Source organism: Aedes albopictus, chromosome 1, assembly GCF_035046485.1.
Source record: "Aedes albopictus strain Foshan chromosome 1, AalbF5, whole genome shotgun sequence".
Taxonomy (NCBI): domain Eukaryota; kingdom Metazoa; phylum Arthropoda; class Insecta; order Diptera; family Culicidae; genus Aedes; species Aedes albopictus.
In genome coordinates this window covers 295,561,318-295,584,267 of record NC_085136.1, presented here as the reverse complement: position 1 = coordinate 295,584,267, position 22,950 = coordinate 295,561,318, and the positions used below count along the sequence as shown (strand labels likewise).

The window sequence follows — 22,950 nt, the reverse complement described above, 5'->3', positions numbered from 1 at the left end:
AACGGGCTTGATTCCTGGTGGGCGTCTTCCTTGGGCCTGGAGTATTATCTTGCCTGCCATGCAATATACACATGCAAAATGTTCATTGGCAGAGGACAGTACCAGTTGATGTCTGTGGAAGTGCTCACAGAACATACAGACGTGCTCGAGAAGCAGATTCTGTTCCAGTTGAGACGTTACGGCTTGAAGAAGGAAACGAAGAAGAAGATACGGTCAAACTGATCAAACACGTACGGCTAATTTGGGTTGGTTACGTCACAAGGAAGCCGAAAGAACGACAGATGAAGACAATATTGAGTAGAGAATCAGGAAGCGATCGGTGCCTTCGTGGCAGGCAGCGTACACAATGTTTTTGGTTGATGGGGACCTAGAAGAGCACTCAACGTCTAGGGAGACTAGAATCAGTTGGCTCAGGACTGAGTCCAATGAAGAAGGACGCTTTATTCGGCGTAGATTCAACGCAGCGAATTGTAGCCCACCAAGTATCCAACACGATCCAATACTTTTTATTTATTTGTGAACAAGGAACCTACAATGATATGAAATAAATTAAAGATGTTGTGCAGGTCTACGGCATTTGTCTGGCAAAATCATTGAAACAATGAAAACACACTTAATACTTTTAAAACCGGTCCTAGGGCTGACTGCTCTTGCCCCATGCTCCATATTCAAATTCCATTTCGAAAAAGCCAAAGCCGAAAATTGGAAAAGTTTTCGACAATATACCTGCGAACATAAATACCCACCAGTGAAATAGTCATCAAAAATTCCCAATCCCCCCATGCCAGCTCCACCAACTAATCTCCCACAATGCAAGGAAAAACTTTTTGATTTGTTTCCACATCAAACAACCAACCAACGTCGGTAGAGGTCCATTCCGTTTCGCATTTTACCACCAAAGCCATCAGCACCACAACATTGGAAAAATACAGTCCGCGCCAAATGGTCCGCGGCTAATGTTGATGGGCACGCAAAAAGGCAAAAGCCAACAGGCAACATCACAAACTGTGCGTGATTTGGTCAGTGCTGGACGCCCCGGTGCGGTGTTGCATATTTGACTGACCATTTTCCCAGCCAATTACACTAGTTTACAGCATTTTTGAACTCGGTAAGCTGATGATCATTTTTGGTGTAGAATAATGCCCTGAGTTCGAAAACGCGAAGGAAAAAAATTACAGTAGAGCGGAAATTTTTTCGACTTTTCATACAAGGTTGATGATTTGAAATCGATTTTTGTTCTATTTTTAAGCAAAGTCGCTTACTTCACACATCTCATTCTCCGTAATCAATGCTCCAATTGTGCTGAATTTTTTACTGTGACTCGCCTACATATGATATGTCAAATAAACGTTGAGAAAGAATTTTTAAATTATTTTTGTCTTATTGAAAAAAATACATTTGTTCATATATTTTTGGAAATTTTGCTAAAATTTAAGGAGATCGCCTCTAAAATTTGCCAATATCTTGAATTTCATCAATCTGACGCAAAACCTGCATTCAGATGATCGAATGGTGTTGTATTCAGCTTTTAATTTATGGAAAAAGATTTCAAATTGGTTGAACAAAACGCAAGATATTTGAATTTTAGTAAATTTCATATTTTAAAAAGTTATAAAACTCAATATTGAGCTAAAACTCAAAAACTGTTCTACTTAAAATTTTCTGAAGCACGGTTTCGAAATCTGCGCTAAATTGTGCTTCAAAAATTTTGGTCGTTGACAGAAGTTCACGACTTTCGTTTTATTTTGTAAACTAGTGTTATCGAGGTTCCCCTCTCTCCTTCCTGCCCACCCCCTAGGAAGAAGTGGTGCTAATTTGTGTGCAAAGCTTAAATCTGCCGGTTTGATTGAGGTGCTCTTTCGGTGATGACTTTACACGCAGAAAGCTTCGCAGTGCCGGATTTTTTTGATGAAGTTACCAAACAACGAAAATTACCTTGAACCTATATTGATTCTTTTCCAGATCTAAACATGCACTCTACGAGGAGGTTGGTTGGAGGAGTTGGAGTTGCATATTTCAAACGGGAGCGTGTTGGTTGGTGGTGGAGTGGGGTAGTTGGTACACACGCGAAGGGTGGGGAAGGATAGAATATAGATAGATGAATATTCAGTCGATTGAGGAAACTTGCCATCGCAAGTGCTTGGGACTAGATGGAGCTTACCGCTTCGCAGCAGTCCAGATCCAGCAGGAATACGGCGCAGCGTTCACATTTGAGCAGTTCGCGGGCCTCAGTCATGATTTTGGTCACCAAGCACTCCAGGTTGTTCTGCTCGGCGAAGATGTTTCGCGCCAGATTCAGTAAGATCTGATTCCGACGGTACTCCTGGACGGACATTTCGAACAGTTGAGCATTTTGGATCCCGATACCGCAGAACGTCAGGTAGCGCCGGAAGATTTCCACGTCCCGTTCGGTGAATTCGGGCGATCCTGTCAGGAGATTCCGGATATTACATACTTCCAAACCTCCAATCTCACAAACTCACCGTTTGTCTTGTTGATGATTTGCGCTACGCCAATCACTTGGCCTTCGTAGTTGCAGATCGGCATCGACAGGATGAGGTGGGTTTTGTAGCCGGTCTTCTGGTCGACTTCGCTGTTGAACCGAGGGTCCTTGTAGGCTTCCTTGATGTTGATGGTCTCGTTCGTTTGAGCAACGGTTCCGGCAATGCCCACCCCGAAGGGTATAATCAGTTCGTCCTGTTTGGCCCGGCGAACCGCTTCGTCCAACGCTGAAAGTAGGGAGAAAACAATGATTAAGTACCTTTATTACACATGTAGGAAGGTTAACTAGGAGGAATAGGTCTTCACAATAACATAAATAATAGCCCAAAAGCAACCCACGCACGCTTTCTCGCTTCCTTTGACTCCATGACTTTGCGTCCTCGAAGACGAACATAAGCAAGGACCACAGGGCTTGTTAACCCTTTCCTTCCCACGACTTTGAACGACTATATCTATGCCAAAAAAGCGTTTCCGAAAAAAGTGGTAGAACAAAAGTTATTGCAAATTCACTAAATTTTTCGAAATCAATGAAAAAAATTTTGGTTGTATATCAATAGGTTTTTGATTGTTTATCAATAGTTCAACTATTGAAACAAGTAGGTAGTAGTTGGGTTAACCTTATGAGGTTATAACCATATTCTAAAAATTATTGCATCATATTCATCTAATTCCGTTTGTCCGGAGTTCGTCGAAAATCGATGGTGCTCTAGAGCAACCATGGGAAGTAGAGGGTTAAGACTTCGTAAATAATCGATGGCGGCCAAGCAGGACCATGACAAACTCATGGCACTGCGGCAGCAGCGAAGCCCTTGAAGTTGAAGGTGCCGGAGTCTACCCAGATGGAGGTTCTTCGTATTCGCAGGTAGCCAGGCACGATTACTTATAACAAGCAATTTTAGAAGCGTGCGAGGTAAGGAGGTAAAGGAGCTAACCGGTGGCGCTCGCAAGGCCAGGAAGTTGTTAACTCCGAGTGTGAAAGGCAGAAATGCTGGCAAGTTGGCATCCCAGGCATCCCAAAGAGAAAAAAAGGGTGGACCAGATGAGGTCAGTCCGTCCCAGATCGAGGGGAGCAGGGAATTGCGATCATTGTTAGGCCACTACAGGTTAGGGAGTGTTAGGAGAAGGAGGGGCCCTGAACCTTAGTGGAGAGGAAGAAAAAGCTGGTTACTCAAGGTTTCCTAATTTCATGCGCCCTTTTTACTGGTACTGGTACTTCAATATTGCGCCTAATTAAGTATTATTCTGGGGAAACCCCTGCATAAATTATTTTTAACGAGATTATTCCGTAATTACCGTAAAGGGGCATTCTTGAAGGAATTCCAATGAGTTCAGCGAGAACTCTTCCAAATAGGGCAAAAGCACTAGACTTCGCCACTGCTCAAGTCTTTGCCCCCTCTCTACAAATTCCATTTTTTATGTATGAAGTGGCGAAGACTAAAGCAGAATTCTGAGTGGGCAAAGTCTAGTGTTTTTACCCAACTTATTTCTCCGAAAATTTATTTAAAGATGTATTCCTTTCCATACACTTCATGGGCATTTTTTGCACGATTACCTCCTGGGACAGTCACAGAAATTCCTTCAGGGTTTCTTTCAGGATTTATAAAAAAAAAAGAAATTTTATATTAAGAATATTCTTGTAGGATTTCCTAGAAAAATTTCAGCAAGAATTCCTCCAAAGATTCCTCCAGGTATCACTTTAAAGTCCATTTCTATTGATGTTTTTCTTTAAAATTTTCCCAAAGATTCTTTCAAGCCTCAGAAAGTTTTCTGGAATTTTTAACAATATCAATCTTGAAACTAGTTCACGGGGTGTTTCAGAAATTTCTCTTGGGGTTTCTTCAGAGATTAATTAGAAAATTTCTTCAAGAATAGCTACACAAGTTCATGCTTGCATTCTTACATGTATTTCTTTAAACATTTTTGAAGGAATTCTTCCAGGAATATTTTCAGCATTTTCTCCAGGATTATTATGCGGATTTTTTTTTCCCCTAAAATATGCATTCCAACGATTTTTTTCACACAGATTCGGAGATAGTATTATATATAAAATTCTCTATAATATTCCTTTAAAAAATTCTGAACTCTTCTAAAAATAACTGTTGGAATTCATCCAGAGGTTTCTTCAGATATTTCTCCATACATTCAGGGATTCTGTCAGGCATTTATTCAAACATTCCTCTAAACAATTCCCAAGAGTTTCTTCTGGATATTCCTCTTGGGGTTTCTTTAGAAGTTTTTCCAGGAATTTCTCAGGATTCACATCTATCTTCAGGAATTCTTTCACATTTTTTCGGTGATTCTCATGGATTTTTCCCAAATAATGTCCATTCTTCCAGGTATTCTGTCATTTATTTTTTCTTCAGGATTTACTAAAATTTATCCAGACAGAACTAATTCCGGCAGAAAAGCCCTCAGGGATCCTTCACAATTTTATTGAGGGATTTCTTCAAGAATTCCACCATTACCCTTGTATGGATTTCTGTAGACATTTTTGAGAAATTCCTTCAGAAATGTTTGTGCTGGAATCTCTCCGAAATTTGTTTTAATAATTTCTTCTAGGAATCATCAATGGTTTTACCATTTTAAAGTAGACAATTCTGCATATATTTAACAGATTCCTTCAGAAATTCCTTTGCGGATTTCTATAGGAATCCCTCCAGTAATGTTTCCCTGTAATAAGTGTAATTACTTTCGTACAGAAGTTTCTTAAATTTTGCTCTAGGAATTAAGAAGGCATCCTAATTGTTTTCAGAATGTTCTCCAAAAACATTTCTATGGAATTTGTTTCAAAGATGTCCTTAATAGATGCAATTTTAGATGTATTTTTTCACAAGCACTCAGATATTGTTTTAGAAATTCCTCTATGATTTCCTTAAGATTTTTTTCAAGTACCCTTTTCCTCCAGGCTCCTCTATGTATTGTATAGGATTTAAGCACACCTAGTGATTGTTTAGGGTTTATTTAGACCTATCCTATCCTCAGAAATTCTTTCACATTTTTCTTCAGGAATTTCTCCAGAAAATCTTCCGGGTATTCTTCCAAAGTTTCATTAAAAACATTTTGATTTATTTTTGCCTTTGCAAGATTTATTTCAAAATGTCTCCATACAGTAATAATTTGCTAAGAAAACCCTCAGAAATTGATTGGAGGATTTATTAAATAATTCCAACAGTTTCTGTGTCTGCTGCAGTTTTAGTAAGGATTTCTGCAAATATTTTTAGGAGATTCCTTTAGAAATTTCTTAACTCAATTCTACAGGAATCCCGCCAGAAATTTCTCAAGCAATTTTCCCTTGGGATTACTTTCAGAGACCCTATAGAAGTTTCTATCGATTTTATTCTAGGTATTTTAGACGTGTGCGCCGAAGCAGTTTCGACCGGCGGCGGCGCTTATAGTAATTTGAGGCAGCGGCGGCGGCGTAATCGGCGTGACCTTATTTTTTCAGTAAAATTTTAAAAACGTCAATACAGAATAATTGGTTTCCTGCATTTTGGTACAATTTTCATCTATTTTGTGTGAAAGTTTTAAACGTATGTAAATCAGAAATTTTAATAAAAACTATTCTTGCATGAGTTATGCTATAAATTTCAGAGAGAACCCTTAAGGACGTTTACCAGAAAATTTACAAAGGATTCCTCTCGATAGAAATTCACAAAGTCGCACGTCTCTTCTAAGATATTTTTTTCTTAAACTCATTTTAAACCTGTTCTGTCATGTTAAAATCTGATTTATTTAGTTCTGTTAGGGTTCTTTTCAGGAATTCCTTGAGGGATTCTGTCATACGTTTCTTCGGGAATTCCTCCAGAAAATTCTCAATAGATTCTTCTGGAAGTTCCTGCAGAGGACTTCCTGGAAGTTCCTCAGATATTCTTTCACGGGTGGGACCGTAAAATTTTCCAGAGATTTATAGAATACTTCCTTTCGGGATTCTTTCAATTTTTTTTTTTCCGGTGACCCTTAAAAAATACCTTCAAAGATTCTTTCAGGAGTTCCTTGAGAAATCCCTTCAGGATTTATTTCTTGACTTTTCTCCAGGAATATCTCAAGAATATCTCTTCTTAGAATTACTGCACAGCATTCGCCAGTTTCCCAGAACATTTCTTTTTCGATTCCCTCAAGAATACTTCACAAGTTCTTCTAGGGAAATTGTATCAGATAGTTTTTCCACCAACATCATGCGGACATTGAGCAAGAAATTCTTTCAAGAATCCAGAATATCTCCAGGAGTTCTTCCAGGGTTTTTTTTTACAAATCATCCTTCAACAATCCATTAGGGGAATTATTTAAGAATTCTTTTAGTACCTTTGCAATTTCTGCACGAATACCCGATGAATTGTTTTCAAGGATGGCTTCAGAAACTTCCTCATGATGCAATTCAGAAATTCCTCAGAAAATTTCTTTAAAAATGCCTGCAGAGAATTTATCCAAAACTTCTCCAGTATTTTTTCCTTAAATTTCCGAAAATTTCCCATAAAATTCTTCTACAAATTCCTCCAAAGACATCTTTTTTTTTCTCACCCCTCTGTTGGGGAAATTAAACCACTGCGTCCAATTGACTGAACTTATGTGGTAAATCTCAGGAGCCCCCAGGGGCTTTTCCAGGAGCTCCTCCAACGATTGTTTCTGAAATTGTTTCAATGACATTAAATCTAATCAGGAAATTTTTAAACATTTCTATAGAAATTCTTTCAGGTAACCCTCGATGAATAACTCCTACATGTTTTATGTGACTTCATGAAATACTTCTGTAAATATCTATGGTATTAAGTAATATCTCAAAGAATTCCCGGACGAATCTCTAACTGGGACTATTTCTGAAAGAACTTCAGAAGGGATTCCAAACAGAAACCTTCTAGGCATTTCATCGGTAACCCCTGACGAAATTTTAAACGGGGATTCTTCGAAGAATTTCCGAAGGAATAGCTGAAAATTATGAAAATGAAAAAAAAAAGATCATGGAAAAATGTTTAAGATAATCTCCTACTGACATTCATGAAAAATCCTTGAACTACTGAAGGAGTCTTAAGTGATATTTCAGAAGGAAATCTTTAGTATCTGTAGTAAGCTCTTAATGAAATCCATGGAGGAATTTCTGAAAGAATTCTTGGAGGAATTTCTGAATAAATTGTTTATCTAATTCCTGAAGATTATGCGAAAGAGTCCCAAGGAGCTTTCTGAAATAATTCTAGAAAGAGTTCCTAAAGAAATTTTTGGAAACTCTTCAGAAAAAACTTCAGAAACCCTTGGAGGAATTTCTAAAAGCATTTACTAAAAAATATTTAGAAAAATTCCAAGAGAAATCTTTTACCAAAATTCATGGAGGGTGTTCGGAAAAAAATCCCGGAGGAATTCATGATCATATTTTTAAGGAAATCCCTGAAGGGCTGTCTGGAGACATACTATATCTTCTGTAAAGGTTCCTAGAAATTTCCAAAGAAATGTATGTAAAACTTTCTAGAAACTGTTACTGAAGATATTTCTCAATTTCTTTAAAAATCCGAAGAAAAAATTCTAATGGTATCTTTGGAAGAATTTCAGGAGGAATTACTGGTGAAATACGTAGAGGAATACCCGGAGGAACTTATGAGCTACATGATTGCTTTCAGAATCCAGAATGTCTACTGGAATTACTGAACAAAATCATGGAAGAACTTCTGAAGAATGCCCTGGGGACACTCCACGAAGTAATTTATAGAAGAAGACCGAAGGGAGAATTCCTGAACGAACCCTGGGATAAATGTGTAAATATAATTCCTGGAGTTTTTTCTGAAAGGCAAAAGTCCGTAAGTTACGCCACGCTTTGAGGAGGGAGGAATTGCGAAGTGTGTGATAATTTCAGAGGTGTCCTATACAAAAACTTGTAGAGGTTCGACTGGGAAGTTGACTTATTTCTCGTAGGATTTCGGCTTTCAGTCCAAGAAAAGCGTTGATTTTCTTATCTCATCGCCAAACTTTCGGATGGAAGAAAAAATGTTACAAAAGATTTACAAGAAATTTATAAAAATAGGCCTAATATGCACAAGAAAAAACAATATAAAATGTTTAAAAAATATCACTTTTATTGCTATCAGGTTTAAATATGTGATTCGTAAAATGTTGGTGAGAAAAAAAATCTTTGTCGTTTTCTCATCGGCGTGGGAAATTTCGTTCGGCGGCGTGGAAAAATATGAACAGCGGCGCGCCGGGTCAATTTGACTGGCGGCGGTGGCGTGGAAAAATCGTCGGCGGCGGCGGCGCGGCGCGGTGGCGCACACGTCTATTTAGGAGGTATCTTACGAAGTTTCTTCAAGTAATCTCCCAGGCATTCATCTAGGAATTTCTCCAGAGATAACTTTAGCAATTGCTTTTGAATTTTCTTCCTGGAATCCTTCCAAATAATTATAAAAATTGTTCAAAAACTCTCAGCTCACTTGGAGTTCTTTAAGAGATTCCTTTAGATAATCCTCGAGGTATTTCTTTAGAAATTACTTTAAGAATTCTGCCAATTATTTTTTTCTGCAGCTTCTGAAAGAATGCCTGGAAAATCCCTGGAAAACTATCCAAATCCTGATGGAATTTCTCAAAGAATTCTAAAAGGAACCCTTGGAAGAATCATCAAAGGAATCTTTGTAGGATTTTTATCGAAATTTTAAGAGATATTTCTAGAAAAAAAAGCTCAAATGAAGAACTGTTAGAGTTATCATTTGCTGAAATTCCTGAAAAAATGTATGAAATTGTAAAGAAGTCTCTTTAGCTATAAGGAAATTTCAGTAGAAATACGAGAATAAATTCCCGAAAGAATCTCTGACGGGATTTCAGAAGAACTCTTCAGTAGAATTCCTGTAGAAATCTCAAGAAGTACTCCTCAATGAACTTCTAGATGAATATTTGAAGAAATCTCGAGGAAATTCCCCAAACATGACGCATGTCATATAAGAATTATGTCAAAGCAGGTTTTGGTTCTATAGAGGTTTCTGTGTCGTAGTTCTAACACAATGCTAGAAATGCGTCTATACATTCCAAACATGTACCTTGCTTGGGAATCCCAAGAGAAATTTCTGGAGAAACTCTTGGTTAAGTTTATTGTGGATTTAAAAAAAATCCTGGAGAAATCTTTTCATAAATCTCTTAGAGCATTTTCTAAAGGTAATGCTTAGGCAATCCATGGACGTGAAATTTCTTAAACAATCCGAGAAATTGTGAGAGTTGTCTTTAGATGAAAATGTCGGAGAAATAACTGAAAAAATGCATGGAAGTATATATGGATGAATTCTGAAGGAGTCTTTGCTTGAACACCTGCAACAATATCTGGATGAATTATAACAAGATTCCTTCAGAAAATCATTCACTTTCAGAAGAACTTCTGAAAAAAAAAACAACTGGAGAAAAAGCTGAACTCAGAAGGAGTTTGTCAAAGAATTCTTGGAGTTTTTTTTTGTTAATATTTCTTCTAGGAATCTCCAAAGGTTTTATCAGAAGTTTTCTTAAGTATTCCTTTAGACAATCTTCCAGGTATTTCTTCCGAAATACTTACAGGGATTCATTCAAAAAACCTTCCAGTAATTTTTGTGCATCTTCTGTAAAACTTGGAGAAATATCCAAATCCTAAAGGAATTTCACAAATAATTCTTGAAGGAATCCTTGGAAGAATTACTAAAGGAGTCTCTGGCGAATTAAAAAAAATAAAGACGAATTTATAAAAATAAATTCCACAAAAGAACTTCTAGAGTAATCCCTTGCTGAAGTTTTTGAAGAATTCGCTAAAACTAAACTTCTATAGAATGTATCATGAGACATACTTGAAGTTCTGAAAGAAGTTTCAGAAATAATACGAGGAGGAAGTTCTGAAAGATTAGACATTCCAAAAGAAATTCAACAGAAAAGAAGGAATAACAAGTGGAATTTCTGAACAAACTTTTGAAGAAAAATCTGAATAGACTACTAAGGAAATCTTTTATCAAGTTTTTGAGGAGTTTTTATAAAAAAAAACCTGAGGAAATCTTTCTGTGAAACTGCTGGAGAATTTTCTGAAAGTAATCCTGGAGTCTTATGGTCGTATTTTTTAAAGGAATTTCTATTGAAAAAAACCTGGAGAAACACCTAAATAAGCTTAAGTTAAAATCCCTAGAAAAAATCTAAAGTTATTTCTAAAGAAATTCCTGTAGAAATGCCTAAACAGTATTTTTAAATATTTTTTTAAGAAATCCTTGAAATATCTGTAGAGAGAATGTTAGAGAAAATTTTGTAGAATTGCATGGAGAAATTTCTGAGGAAGTCTCTGCTTGAACTCCTGCAGGAATCTCTGGAGTAATTCTCGCCTGAACCACTCAAAGTAATGATTCAAAAATCTCTGATGGAATTTTTGCTTTATTTTCGGTACAAATCCCTGGAGGAACTGCAGTACATATTCCTGCAGGAGTTTTTGATGGAATACCTGGGGCAATTCTTGAAAAAATGTCTGCGAATTTCTGATAGAACTTTGGAAAAATTGCTAAAGATACCACTGAAAAAATATGAAAGTGTGGTATCCATCGCTCGCGATGATTTTGTCGTGCAGCTTAGTACTTAGAATCTTCCTGTGTTGAATAATCAGAGCAATTCAAAAATATCTTTGATATAATGAGGCAGTTTCCCATTAAAAACCCCTGACGGATTTCTTGCAGAAACTTAAGAAGAACTTTTTAAACAAATTCCAAAAATAGTTTCTGAAGTAATCCTTCAATGAGTTTCAGAAGGAGCCCATAGAAATCTACCTCATGGTGTTCTTAGGGAATTTTTATAGGGAATTTCTCGAGGGAATATTTGAAGGAAGCCCTGGAAAAATTTCTGAAAGAAACCGAGGAAGAGCGACATTTCTAGTGGAATCCCTAATTTTTGATTTTCTGTAGAAATCGCTCAAAACATTTATGAAGAAATTCGAAGGTGATGTACCTTGGAAACTCTGGTATGGATTTCTGAAAGTATCAATGGATCAATTTCTGAGAAATTGACTCTTGAAATAAAAATACCTGGTTGATTCCTAGGATGGTTTTAAAATGAATTCGTTGAGTTTCTGAATGAATTCTTTTTTCAAAGAATTTCTCAATAAATTACAAAGAAAAAAAATGGAGAAATTTCTGATGAAGTTTATAGGAATACCTAGGAAACTTCTGGACAAATTCCTGATGGAAATTCAGAGAAATTTGTGGAGGAGACCCTGGAAGAATTCCTGGAATCCTTAGTTTCTAGAGGAATCCCTGCGTGAATCTCTAGAGGAATCCCTGTAGAAATTCATGGGGAATCGCTGAAGGAACTCCTGGAGAAATTCTTGGAAAAAGTCCTGTAGGGTTTCCTTGGGACAATCGTGGAGGAATTCCTAGCGGAAATCTGATGGCGGTGCAAATCAAGAAGGCGACGGAGAACAACCTTAGCAACCAAGCAAGCACTGAAAAACAGTGACAATATTTGATAGTTCAATATTGCTGTGTGCGTTCAAGATGCAAACGGTGCCCAAATGCGCTTCAAACGCGGTAACACATGTTACCAAAGGCAACGTAGCAACCATAGCCAATATCACCGCCAACCTAGGATTCGGAAGCTCTCACTGACATCGGGTTACTTGTAAGAAAATCTTACCGCATTTGGTGCTTCCGCATTTGATATTTGCATTTTGAATGCACACAGCAATAAATAGTTATTATCGTTCTGTTCGTCAACCAGTTAAGACCTGTTGTTTAATTAGTCTACCGATCTACGGTCTCACTATAGTCCAAGAGGTTATGGGCCTGCGGATTTAAATCTCGAAAATGGAACGATCAGGAATCATCAAGCTCAACAACGAAAACTACGATGCGTGGAAGCTCGAAGTCGAATTCCTGCTGGTGAGAGAAGGCTTATGGAAGTTCGTCGAACCGGGAGTGAAGCCGGCAGCGGCTGCTGATGGTTCGAATGCTGCGGCGCTGGTGGCTTGGGAAGAAGGAGATCAAAAGGCGCGTGCGACCATTGGACTATTGCTCAGTCGGAGTCAGCACGGCCTAATCCGGAACACCAAGACAGCGAAGGAAGTTTGGTCAAACTTGAAACGGCAGCATGAGAAGAAGTCTCTGACATCCAAAGTACACCTACTGAAGCGGATTTGCGACCTGAAATTCAACGAAGGGGACGACATCGTAGAACATTTGATCGAGTTTGAAAACCTTTTCGAGAAACTATCGAATGCTGGAACGAAACTGGATAACGATCTTCAAGTGGTCCTGGTTTTCCGAAGCCTTCCGAGTTCGTTCGATGCGTTAACCACAACCCTGGAGAATCACTCCGATGAAGAACTGACGTTGGCGTTCGTGAAGGACAAGATCATCAATGAGGTACAGAAGTGGAAAGAAATTGTTCCGGCCGATTCATCGGTTCTCAAGGTAAATGGGAAGCTGAAGACAATCGTGTGCCATCATTGTCAGAAAGCTGGTCACAAGAAGCGTGATTGCAAGCTCCTGACGAAGCAGGACAAAGATCTCGATGCTCGAAGCCAAAAGTTTGGAAGTCATGAAAGCAAGCGAACCTTCAAGAATCCACCGAAAGCGAGAGTTGCGGCGTCTGAGGAAGAAGCCTTCGTATTCAGTGCGAGGGAAGGTCCAACCGATCACTGGATTGTTGATTCAGGAGCAAGTTCCCACATGTGCGCTAATTTGGAATACTTCGAGGAGGTTCAAGAGCCGAACGCAGGAACGCCAGGATTCGTGACCGTTGCGGATGGTGAAAAAGCTATGGTCAAAGGTGTCGGAAGTTGCCAGTTGGATTGCTACGGACAAGATGGAGTCGCCAAGAAGATTACGCTTACTCAGGTGCTGTATGTTCCCGACTTAGATATGAACCTAGTTTCTGTGGGACAGCTGGTTGCCAAAGGAGCTAAAGTCATTTTTGATCAGAGCGGGTGTACCATTGCACGGGAGGATCGAGTCGCTGCTGTAGCTGTGCGAAGAAATAGACTGTATCACTTGCGAATGGTGGAGCGGTCAAATGCAATGAAAGTTGAATGCTGTGAAAAGGAGTGTATTCATGACTGGCATAAGAAGCTCGGACATCGTGACGTTCAAGCAATACAAGATTTGGAACACCGGCAGCTGGCGACTGGAATCAAGATACGTAACTGTGGCACCAAGATCACGTGTGAAACTTGCCTTGCTGGAAAATTTGCTCGTTTGCCATTTCCAAAGAAAGCGATGAAGAAATCAGTAGCGGTGATGGACTTGGTACACACGGATCTGTGCGGACCAATGAGGACGGCAACCCCAGGAGGTCGACGGTATTTTCTCACACTAATTGATGACCACAGTAGATATACCGTGCTGTACTTGTTACGGGAGAAATCGGAAACTGCTGGTGCAATTGAAGATTATGTGCTGAAGATGAGAACCCTATTTGGCAGACCGCCGAAGAAGCTGAGATCGGACCAAGGTGGTGAATATCGTAGCGGTGAGTTGATAAAGTTTCTGAAGCGTGAAGGGATCCAGCAGGAGTTTACCACGGCCTACACACCACAACAAAATGGAATTGCGGAGCGCAAAAATCGTTCGTTGGTTGAAATGGCGAGATGTTTACTCTTGGAGGCTGGAATGCATAACCGCTATTGGGGAGAAGCCATCAACACTGCGAATTTCCTGCAAAATATATTGCCGACCAAGTCAGCTGAGCGAACACCTTTTGAAAACTGGCATGGATTCAAACCGGACATGAGAATGTTGCAAGTATTTGGATCCGAAGCGTACGTGTTCGTGCCGGATGCTAGGCGGACGAAGCTTGATGCGAAGGCCGAGAAGTTGATTTTCGTGGGATATTCACAGCAGCACAAAGCATGGCGGTTCATCAATACGAAATCGAATCAGATCACCATTAGCCGGGATGCACGTTTTTTGAACATTTATCAAACTACTGAGGAGACTCCAGAAGAAGTTGAAGACGATCAATATTTTCAATTGCCGCCCGTGGAACTCCGAACAAGCTGAACTTTTGACGAATGATGCAAATCCGGAAGATTTGGATGAAAACCTGGATGAGTCGTTTTATGAAGATGCCGGGGTTCTAGAAGATCATGAGATTCAGGAGGAGCAAGTTCGAATGGAGCATGAAAATATTTGTGAAACACCAAGACGGTCGTGTCGTTCAACTAAAGGAGTGGCTCCGGATCGCTACAATGCCGTTGGAAACGCAGTACAACATGAACTTAAGGAACCGAGCAGTTACAAAGAAGCCATGACTGGTCCGTGCAAGGAACTGTGGAAAGAAGCTATCGAAGACGAGCTCCAATCGCTGGATCAAAACCATGTGTGGGACTTTGAAGCATTGCCAGCTGGAAAGAAAACAATCGGCTGCCGCTGGATTTTCAAGAGGAAGACAGATGAGCAAGGCCAAGTGGTGAGATACAAAGCTCGATTGGTGGCTCAAGGCTACACTCAAAAATTTGGAGAAGACTACGATGAGGCATTCGCTCCCGTTGTCAAGCAAATCACGTACCGCACGCTGTTTTCTGTGGCAAGTCAAAAGAAGATGCTGATAAAACATGCTGATGTGAAGACTGCCTATTTGAACGGAGAGCTGCAGGAAACAGTCTACATGCGTCTACCACCTGGCGTTGCAGCTGAAGGAGAAAACATGGTTTGTCGACTTCGCAAAGGACTATACGGACTGAAGCAAGCTGCGCGGATTTGGAACCATAAGCTAGATGATACTCTCAAGAAGATGGGATTCTATCCTTCCGTGAATGATTCTTGCCTGTACGTGAAGCGCAGCTGTGACGGTAAGGTTTCGTATATTGCTGTTTACGTGGACGATTTTGTCATTGTTTGCAACACGGAGGAACAATATGATGCCATTATCAAGGATTTGAATCGTCATTTCAAAGTAACGTCCTTAGGGGACATTAAGCATTTCTTGGGAATCCAAGTTAACCGTACCGAAGAACACATTTCCCTAAATCAAGCCACATACATTCGTAAAATGCTGACCAGATTTGGATTGGAGGATGCGAAACCCAGCAAGATACCGTTGGATCCTGGACACCTACAGACAAAGGAGGAGAAAGCGCTACCCAACAATCGTCAATACGCAAGCCTTATAGGAGGGTTGCTGTATGTGGCCACGAATACTCGACCGGACATTGCTGCAGCTGTTTCGATCCTTGGAAGGAAGGTAAGCTGTCCCACCAATTCCGACTGGACAGAAGCAAAACGTGTACTTCGCTACCTCAAAGGATCAATCGACCACGAACTAATACTTGGAGTGGATGCAACACCTTTGGAAATATTTGTCGACGCTGACTGGGCAGGAGATTCACACGATCGGAAGTCTACAACTGGATACTTGTTTCGATACGCCGGTGGAATGGTCGGGTGGTGTTCAAGAAAGCAGGACTGTGTCACGCTGAGCAGCTCGGAAGCCGAATATGTAGCATTGGCCGAAAGTTGCAAGGAGCTAAAATGGATATTGCGACTTTTTCAAGACTTAGGAATTCGAATGAATCTGCCTGTAATAATCAACGAAGATAATCAAAGCGCTATCAAACTACTCGATGCAAACTCAAGCGGACGTCGTTCAAAACACGTTGACACGAGGTATCACTTTGTTCGACAGATGAAGCAAGAAGAAGTTATCAAACCGCAATATCTATCAACAAATGATATGATCGCCGATATGATGACAAAACCACTTCAACGGGTGAAGCAAACACGATTTCGGGAAGCTGCCCGGATACTACCGTCGAGGAGGAGTGATGGCGGTGCTAATCAAGAAGGCGACGGAGAACATCCTTAGCAACCAAGCAAGCACTGAAAAACAGTGACAATATTTGATAATTCAATAAATAGTTATTATCGTTCTGTTCGTCAACCAGTTAAGACCTGTTGTTTAATTAGTCTACCGATCTACGGTCTCACTATAGTCCAAGAAAATCCTGGTGAAATTCCTAGAGAAATCCCTGAAGTAACTTCTGGAGGAATCTCTGGATGAATTCCTGAAGAAATGGTTGGTAGAATTTCTGACTGAATGCCTGGAGGAATCACTGAAGGATTGTATGGAGCAATTCCTGGAGCAATACCTAGAAGAATTTCTGGAGAACTTCCAAGAGCAGCCCCTAGAGGAATCCCTAGGTGAATCACTAGCGGAATCCCTGCAAGAATTTCTGGAGGAATCCCTGGAGAAGAAATTCTTGGATAGAATCCTAGGGGAATTCCTGAAGGAAATATTGAAGAAATTCCTGGATGATTTCCTTGAAAAACTTCTGGAGGAATTGCTGAAGGAATCGCTGTAGGAATTTTTGAACGAATTCCTCGACGAATTTCTGAATCAATTCCTAGAAAAACTCTTGAAGGAGTTCCTGTAGTATGAAGAATTAACAGTTAGTTAAAATTCATGCAAACAAAGAAATTCAATCAAAGTAATTTCTGGAGAAACTTCTGGAGGAATGCCTGAAGAAATTCCAGGAGGAATCTCTGGAAAAATCCTTTGTGGGAATCCCTGGAGGAATTACTGGAAGAGTTCCTGAATGAATTCCGAGCGGAATTTCTGAACGTCTGAAGGAATCCCTGGAGAATTTCTTAGAGAATTTTCTGAAGAAATAGCTTTAGGAATTTCTGGAGGAATTCCACGAAGAATTCCTTGATCGATTCCAGGAGGATTTTCTGGAAGAATTCCTGGAGAAATCCCAGGGGTAATTTCTACAGGAATTAATGAAGGAATTCCTGGGGGAGTCCCTGTAACATTTCCTGGATCAGCCTGAAGAAATCTCTAAGGGAATCTTTAGAGGAACTCCTGAAGGAATACCTGAAGGAACCCCTGGAGGAATGCCTGGAGGGATTCCTGATGGAATGCCTGGAGCAACTCCTGGAGTTCCTGGAGCATTCTCTAGAGGAATTTTTAGAGTAATTCGTGGAGGAATTCCTTGAAGAAACACTAGAGTAATTCCGAAAGGAATGCCTGGAGAAATTTCTGGATGATTTCATTGGAAATTTTTTTGAGGATTTGCTGAAGGAATTGCTGTATGATTTTCTGAACGAATTCCTCGACGAATTTCTGAAACAATTTCTAGAGAAATTCTTGAAGGAATTCCTGAAGGGCGAAGAATTAAGTGTTAGTTAAAATGCATGCATACAAAGAAACTTCTGAGAGAGATACATACAGAGAAATTTCTGGAGGAACCATTAGAGGAACTCCAGGAACTACAAGAACTCCCGGAGGAATCCCTAGAGGACTTTTGGAGGAATTCCTGAAATAATTCCCAGAGGGATACCTCTTCAACCAACCAACGACAGCAATGATAAGGCTGACGACAAAGCAGAACCGACGAGAGAAATGAAAAGGAAACGCAATGCTATTGAAACACAAGCGTCTGAAACCATCGAAATGGATTGCACAGCTGAAGCGATAGAGGCCAATGAAGATATAACGCCGACGAAGGGGACGGAGGAGTGGACTGTTTATCATTGCAGAAAGCTTGATAGAATTATGGAAGAGGATAAAAAGTTGTTTGCAAAATGTGACCTTGTATTGAAGAAGAAATAAAGTTAGCATAGAGATGAATGACCCTAGAGGGTAAAATCTCTTCAATTAAAAAAAAAATCTGAAGGAATTTCTTAAAGAATCACTGGAGCAATTCCATAAGAAATTCCTCAGCTATCCCAAGGATGAGATTCTGAAGAAATCGCAGAAGGAGTTCTTGGAGAAATCCTGAAGAAATCCTAAGAAAAGTTCGTGGAGAAGGACTCCTGGAGGCATCCCTGTTGCAGTTCCTGAAGAAACTCCAGGAGGCATCCCGGAAGCAATCTCAAGAGAAAATCGTGAAAGAACCCCCATACAGTTCCTGGAGAAAGTCCTGGATTAATCCCTGGAGGAGTTCGTGTATGAATTACGGAAGGAATTCCTGAAGAAACTGCTGGAAGAGTTTTTTTTTAAATAATCCATGAAATTTTACGGAGGAATTCGCGAGTGAATCCCTGGAAGAATTCTTGGAGGAATACCTGGAGGAATTGCTGAAGACACCCCATGGAGAATCCCGGAAGCAATTCCATGAGCAATTCCTTACGAAATCCCAGGAGAGCATTTCTTATTGATTCCTGGAAGAATTTCTGTAGGAATCCCTGGAAATAAATCTGAAAGAATCCATGTTTGCAGTAATTTTTGGACAAATTATTGAGGAAATCCTTGAATAGACACTCAAAAGAATCTTTGGTATAGTTTTCTTAAGGATTTCTGGGATTAACTTCTGAATACTCTTTGAAAAATCTGAAAAAAAAATCCTGGAAACAATTCCTGCAGAAATACTTCGAAACAATAATTCCACATGGAGCAATATCTAGCAGGATTCTTGAAGGAATATTTGGAGAATACATTGATCTATGGTGAAATTCCTTTAGAAATCTCTGGAGAAATTCCTGAAAAAATCCGTGAAAAAGCATTAGAACAATCACTGGATGAAAGTCTAAAGATATCCCAGGAATAATTCCCGGAAGAATGTGTCTTGAAATCTCAAGAGGAATTCCTGAAGGAATCCATCGCTGAAAATTCGCGGAAAATTCCTGGAGGAATTCGTTGATGCATCCTTGTAGAAGTAGGTATCTGTAAAATATTGTGAAGAAATCGTGGGAGGATTACCTGAAGTATTTCTTAGAACAAGCCTTGAAACAATCACTTTTGGAACCTCGTAAGACGTCCATGGAGGAATTCACCAAGGAGAAAGTTCCTTGAAAAATTTCTAAACAAATCCCTGGAGAAGTTCCTGAAGAAATACGTGGAGGAATTTCTGAAGATGTCCTTAGAGGAATTAATGAAGAAATTCCAGGTCAGCATATATGTAGATCAATATGCTTGCTACACGACACCGGATGGTGATGGTCTTTGGAGTAATTAGTTTGGCTTCCGGAAAGGAAGGTCGACCGTAGATGCTATCTTGTCGGTTTCCAAGACCCCCGAGAAAGCTCTCGACTAGCCCGTCTCCGGAGGAATGCCCTTCTGGTGGTCCCGTAGAGACACATTGTTGAGTAATTCCACAGTTTCATATAAACGCAATAGTTCGGCCCCACCAAAACGTCGGACCAAGAAAACCCTCCCAACTTTCTAGATACAGAGGCAACCAACCCGTAAATATTGAATTCCAGAGCAAAACCATGCCACCATTAAATATTGATGTTTCGCCTGGCGTGCATATCCTAGCAGCACACCACTCTAGACAGGCAACCCGGTCATTACTGACAGGCTAAACGAAAACGACACTTTTCCCCTAATTGATGATTAATTGCCTCTTACTGCTTGTTGTGTTTTCTATTCGCTTTCACACTAGCATAGAAACCAGACCAACCAGCCCAGTCCACCTTCGGACACCAGCTGTGGAACACTGACCGTGTCATGTGGGTTGTTCAACCATGAAAATAAAAGTCATTTGTCAGGATTCGTATGGCTGGCGCAACGGCCATAGAGAGACAGGAAAATCAACAAACCGCACCGCCCCTGCGAGCGTCAGGTCAAGGTCTTACCCCCATCCCCTCCCCCCAAACACCAATACTTACGCGTATTCTGTGTGACGTCGAACAGTTTGGCGACCAGGTACTTTCCACTGGGTGGTCCTTTGACTAGAAACAGCGAGCCGCGATCGGCGTGCGTCAGCAGACTGACGTTGACTAGAATTTTGTGACACAGGACGTCGATGTCCAGTTCGTTTGCGACGTCCCGGATCAGCTCCATGAAGAGGTCCCCTTCGTCCAGGTCGGCCAGGTGGCTCCGATTGGAGAAGGAAGCCCGGGATGTGGGAGATCGGCATTTCTGGAAATTCGAAGGAGAAAACGGAATTGCTGTTAGAGAACTTGTGTGTAATTGGTAACGGCGTTTATTATTTGATTAGCGTTAAAGATACGCAATTGTTTTATCTTGTTATAATTTGGACTACAATGCGGTCGCGTACCACGAAACTCATAAAAAGAATAAATATTTGTCATTCTGAATTGTTTAAGATTATCCACCTCCTTACCTGACCCCATCAGAATTAAAACTTCATTTCCATTCTGTTAAACTTCATGTAAAATCTTCAGCCGGACTCGAGCATAAATAAAAGATCGTGGCATTACATTAAGTTGCTCCTCCCCATTGGGAAGATAATCCCCACAGAGTGTCAGCAGCAATGGCAACAGTTTTGTCTGTTTCCGCACGCAAACTATTCTACAGTACACCATAAAGTCGGGGAGCTTTAAATTTAATGCTTATTGTGTCGTTGGGCTTTGCCACGGCCACCGTTCCCTATCTTTCTTAAAGATCTCAGCTGGGCGTTGAACAAGCAAATAGGATACGATTTATAGTCCATTTGGGAATTATCTCCCAAGAAGCCTCCAATAGTGTTATGGTGTGGACATTACTGCATCGCTGCACTGTTGGGAATGGAAGTGGTCAAAATTTTCTTTAAATTGTTGTCTAATTCCAGAATTCAGATTACTCAACGTGCTGGGCAAAAAAGGCCTGAATCCGTTAACTAGACTGGATAGCTATTTTGCTAAGAAGGCTCAGTGTACCAGTTATGGTTATATTACCTCAAATTCGCCATAGTTGAATTTCAACCAGTTACGGCAAATCCCATAAGGAATGCAAACAAATGTGTTCATGTGTTCATAACTGGTACATGGTTTCTATCATTGGCACACGCCGTAATAAATACTAAAAGTAGTTTTGGCTCCGTTTCTATATTTTTCCTGTAAAGTATGAAAACTAAACAATCATTTGACATATCGACGACATTCGTCGGTCTTCTTCTTATTTTTGTAGAAATAGTTTTCCTTAGGTAGTGCGATAACTGGTACACGCACCATAGGACAAGTCTAGTTGAGTCGAGCTAAGCACGAGACGCTGATGACGACCGATGAGGTCGAAATACATATATTTGGCCAAAATGTTTGGGATAGGCAACTTTTTTTTCTCCCACAAAAAAAATCAACAAAATCTCAAATTTTGACTGTTTGTCAACCTATTATATGTGCATCATTGGTACAAATTTGGGCTCAATTGATTAATTTTTCGCGAAGTTAGAACCGTTTGGGTAAAACACTATTATTTAGACAACTAATTTTTGAACTGTCATATCTCGGAAACCAGTAAACCGGATTGAACGAATTTTTTAACGTTTATCAACAATATATTGATACTTAATACGACGTTATAAAATGTAATATTTTCTCACGGCGAATTAAGTTATACCGGATTGAAATGTTTACGATTCTTCTTCTTCTTCTTCTTCTTTATGGCTCGACGTCCCCACTGGGACTTGGCCTGCCTCGCTTCAACTTAGTGTTCTTTGAGCACTTCCACAGTTACTAATTGAAGGGCTTTCTTTGCCTGCCATTTCACGAATTCGTATATTGTGAGGCAAGTACAGTGATACACTATGCCCAGGGAGTCGAGAAAATTTTCCCGACCGGAACGGGAATCGAACCCGCCGTCTCCGGATTGGCGATCCATAGCCTTAACCACTAGGCTAACTGTTTACCCATATAGTGGAAAATAAGTAAAATATACAATACCACACAAAAATTACTAAATGTCTTCTTCCTTCAATCTAAATAGGCTCTAATATATCTGATTAGAAGTAACTTAAAAACAGAGGTGGAAAATCTTTGGATATCAACACTATAATTTATTGACATTGATGTAAAAAAAATACATTTTTTCGAGAAAAATCCAAGAAGTGTCAATCTATGACAACTTTTTTCAACGCTCAAAGAGTACCTATGTTTTAATAGTTCGTGAACCATTCACATATTGTTAGTGTACGTTCAAAATTTCATTCAATTCGGTTCACTGGTTTCCGAGATATGACAGCTCAAAAATGAGTTGTCTGAAAAATAGTGTTTTACCCGAACGGTTCAAACTTTGCGAAATAATAATCAATCGAGCCCAAATTTGTACCAATGATGCACACATAATAGGTTGACAAACAAAATTTGTGATTTTTTTTTATGCGCTCTATGAAAAGTTATAGCTTATTGAACTTTTTTGTTAGAGAAAAAAAAGTTGCCTATCCCAAACATTGTGGACATCCCCTGTATGTTGCAGGGTGCAAACACAAAGTTGGAATTAATCAGAACAGTGTTTATTACCTCGTTTTTGTTTACTTACAGGTTACTCCACTAAAACTTCCAGGTTATCATGCATAGTGCATGATCAGGAACAGCCGATTTGAAAGATCCTGACGTCGATGATTTCGTCGAATTGAAGGGCCCTTTTGGACTCACTTGCTAGTTATATCGAAGCGTTTCGATGCGATTGCGTATTACGAACTAGTAATGTCGGAACAAGAAATGCAGGATAAGATGTGGTAAGATGGTGGTGGTTCAAAAAGGCCATATTAATGGGGTAGGATGCCATTTAATGAATACATTCAAAAAATGGCGTTTATCATTTTTCTGGCATTTCAGACCCACTTTACCCCCTCTGTCACGCCTTTTCATATGCTCAATACATGGAGTG

The 22,950-nt window shown here is 39.9% G+C and overlaps 1 protein-coding gene across 5 annotated transcripts in view; it reads right to left on the bottom strand.

The window, feature by feature from the left end:
• LOC109403600 (cGMP-specific 3',5'-cyclic phosphodiesterase) overlaps nucleotides 1–22,950 on the bottom strand; it is a 400,426-nt gene that overhangs the window by 82,972 nt on the left and 294,504 nt on the right. For 4 of the 5 annotated variants that reach the window (XM_062847017.1, XM_062847018.1, XM_062847021.1 and 1 more), the window contains 4 exons: nucleotides 20,010–20,262; nucleotides 2,484–2,729; nucleotides 2,162–2,427; nucleotides 1,936–1,977 (listed from right to left, as the gene is read on the bottom strand). In XM_062847017.1, coding sequence (XP_062703001.1) covers nucleotides 1,936–1,977; nucleotides 2,162–2,427; nucleotides 2,484–2,729; nucleotides 20,010–20,262 — 807 coding nt within the window. The remainder of the gene's footprint in view (nucleotides 1–1,935; nucleotides 1,978–2,161; nucleotides 2,428–2,483; nucleotides 2,730–20,009; nucleotides 20,263–22,950) is intronic. The other variant, XM_062847019.1, reaches the window with a different exon arrangement.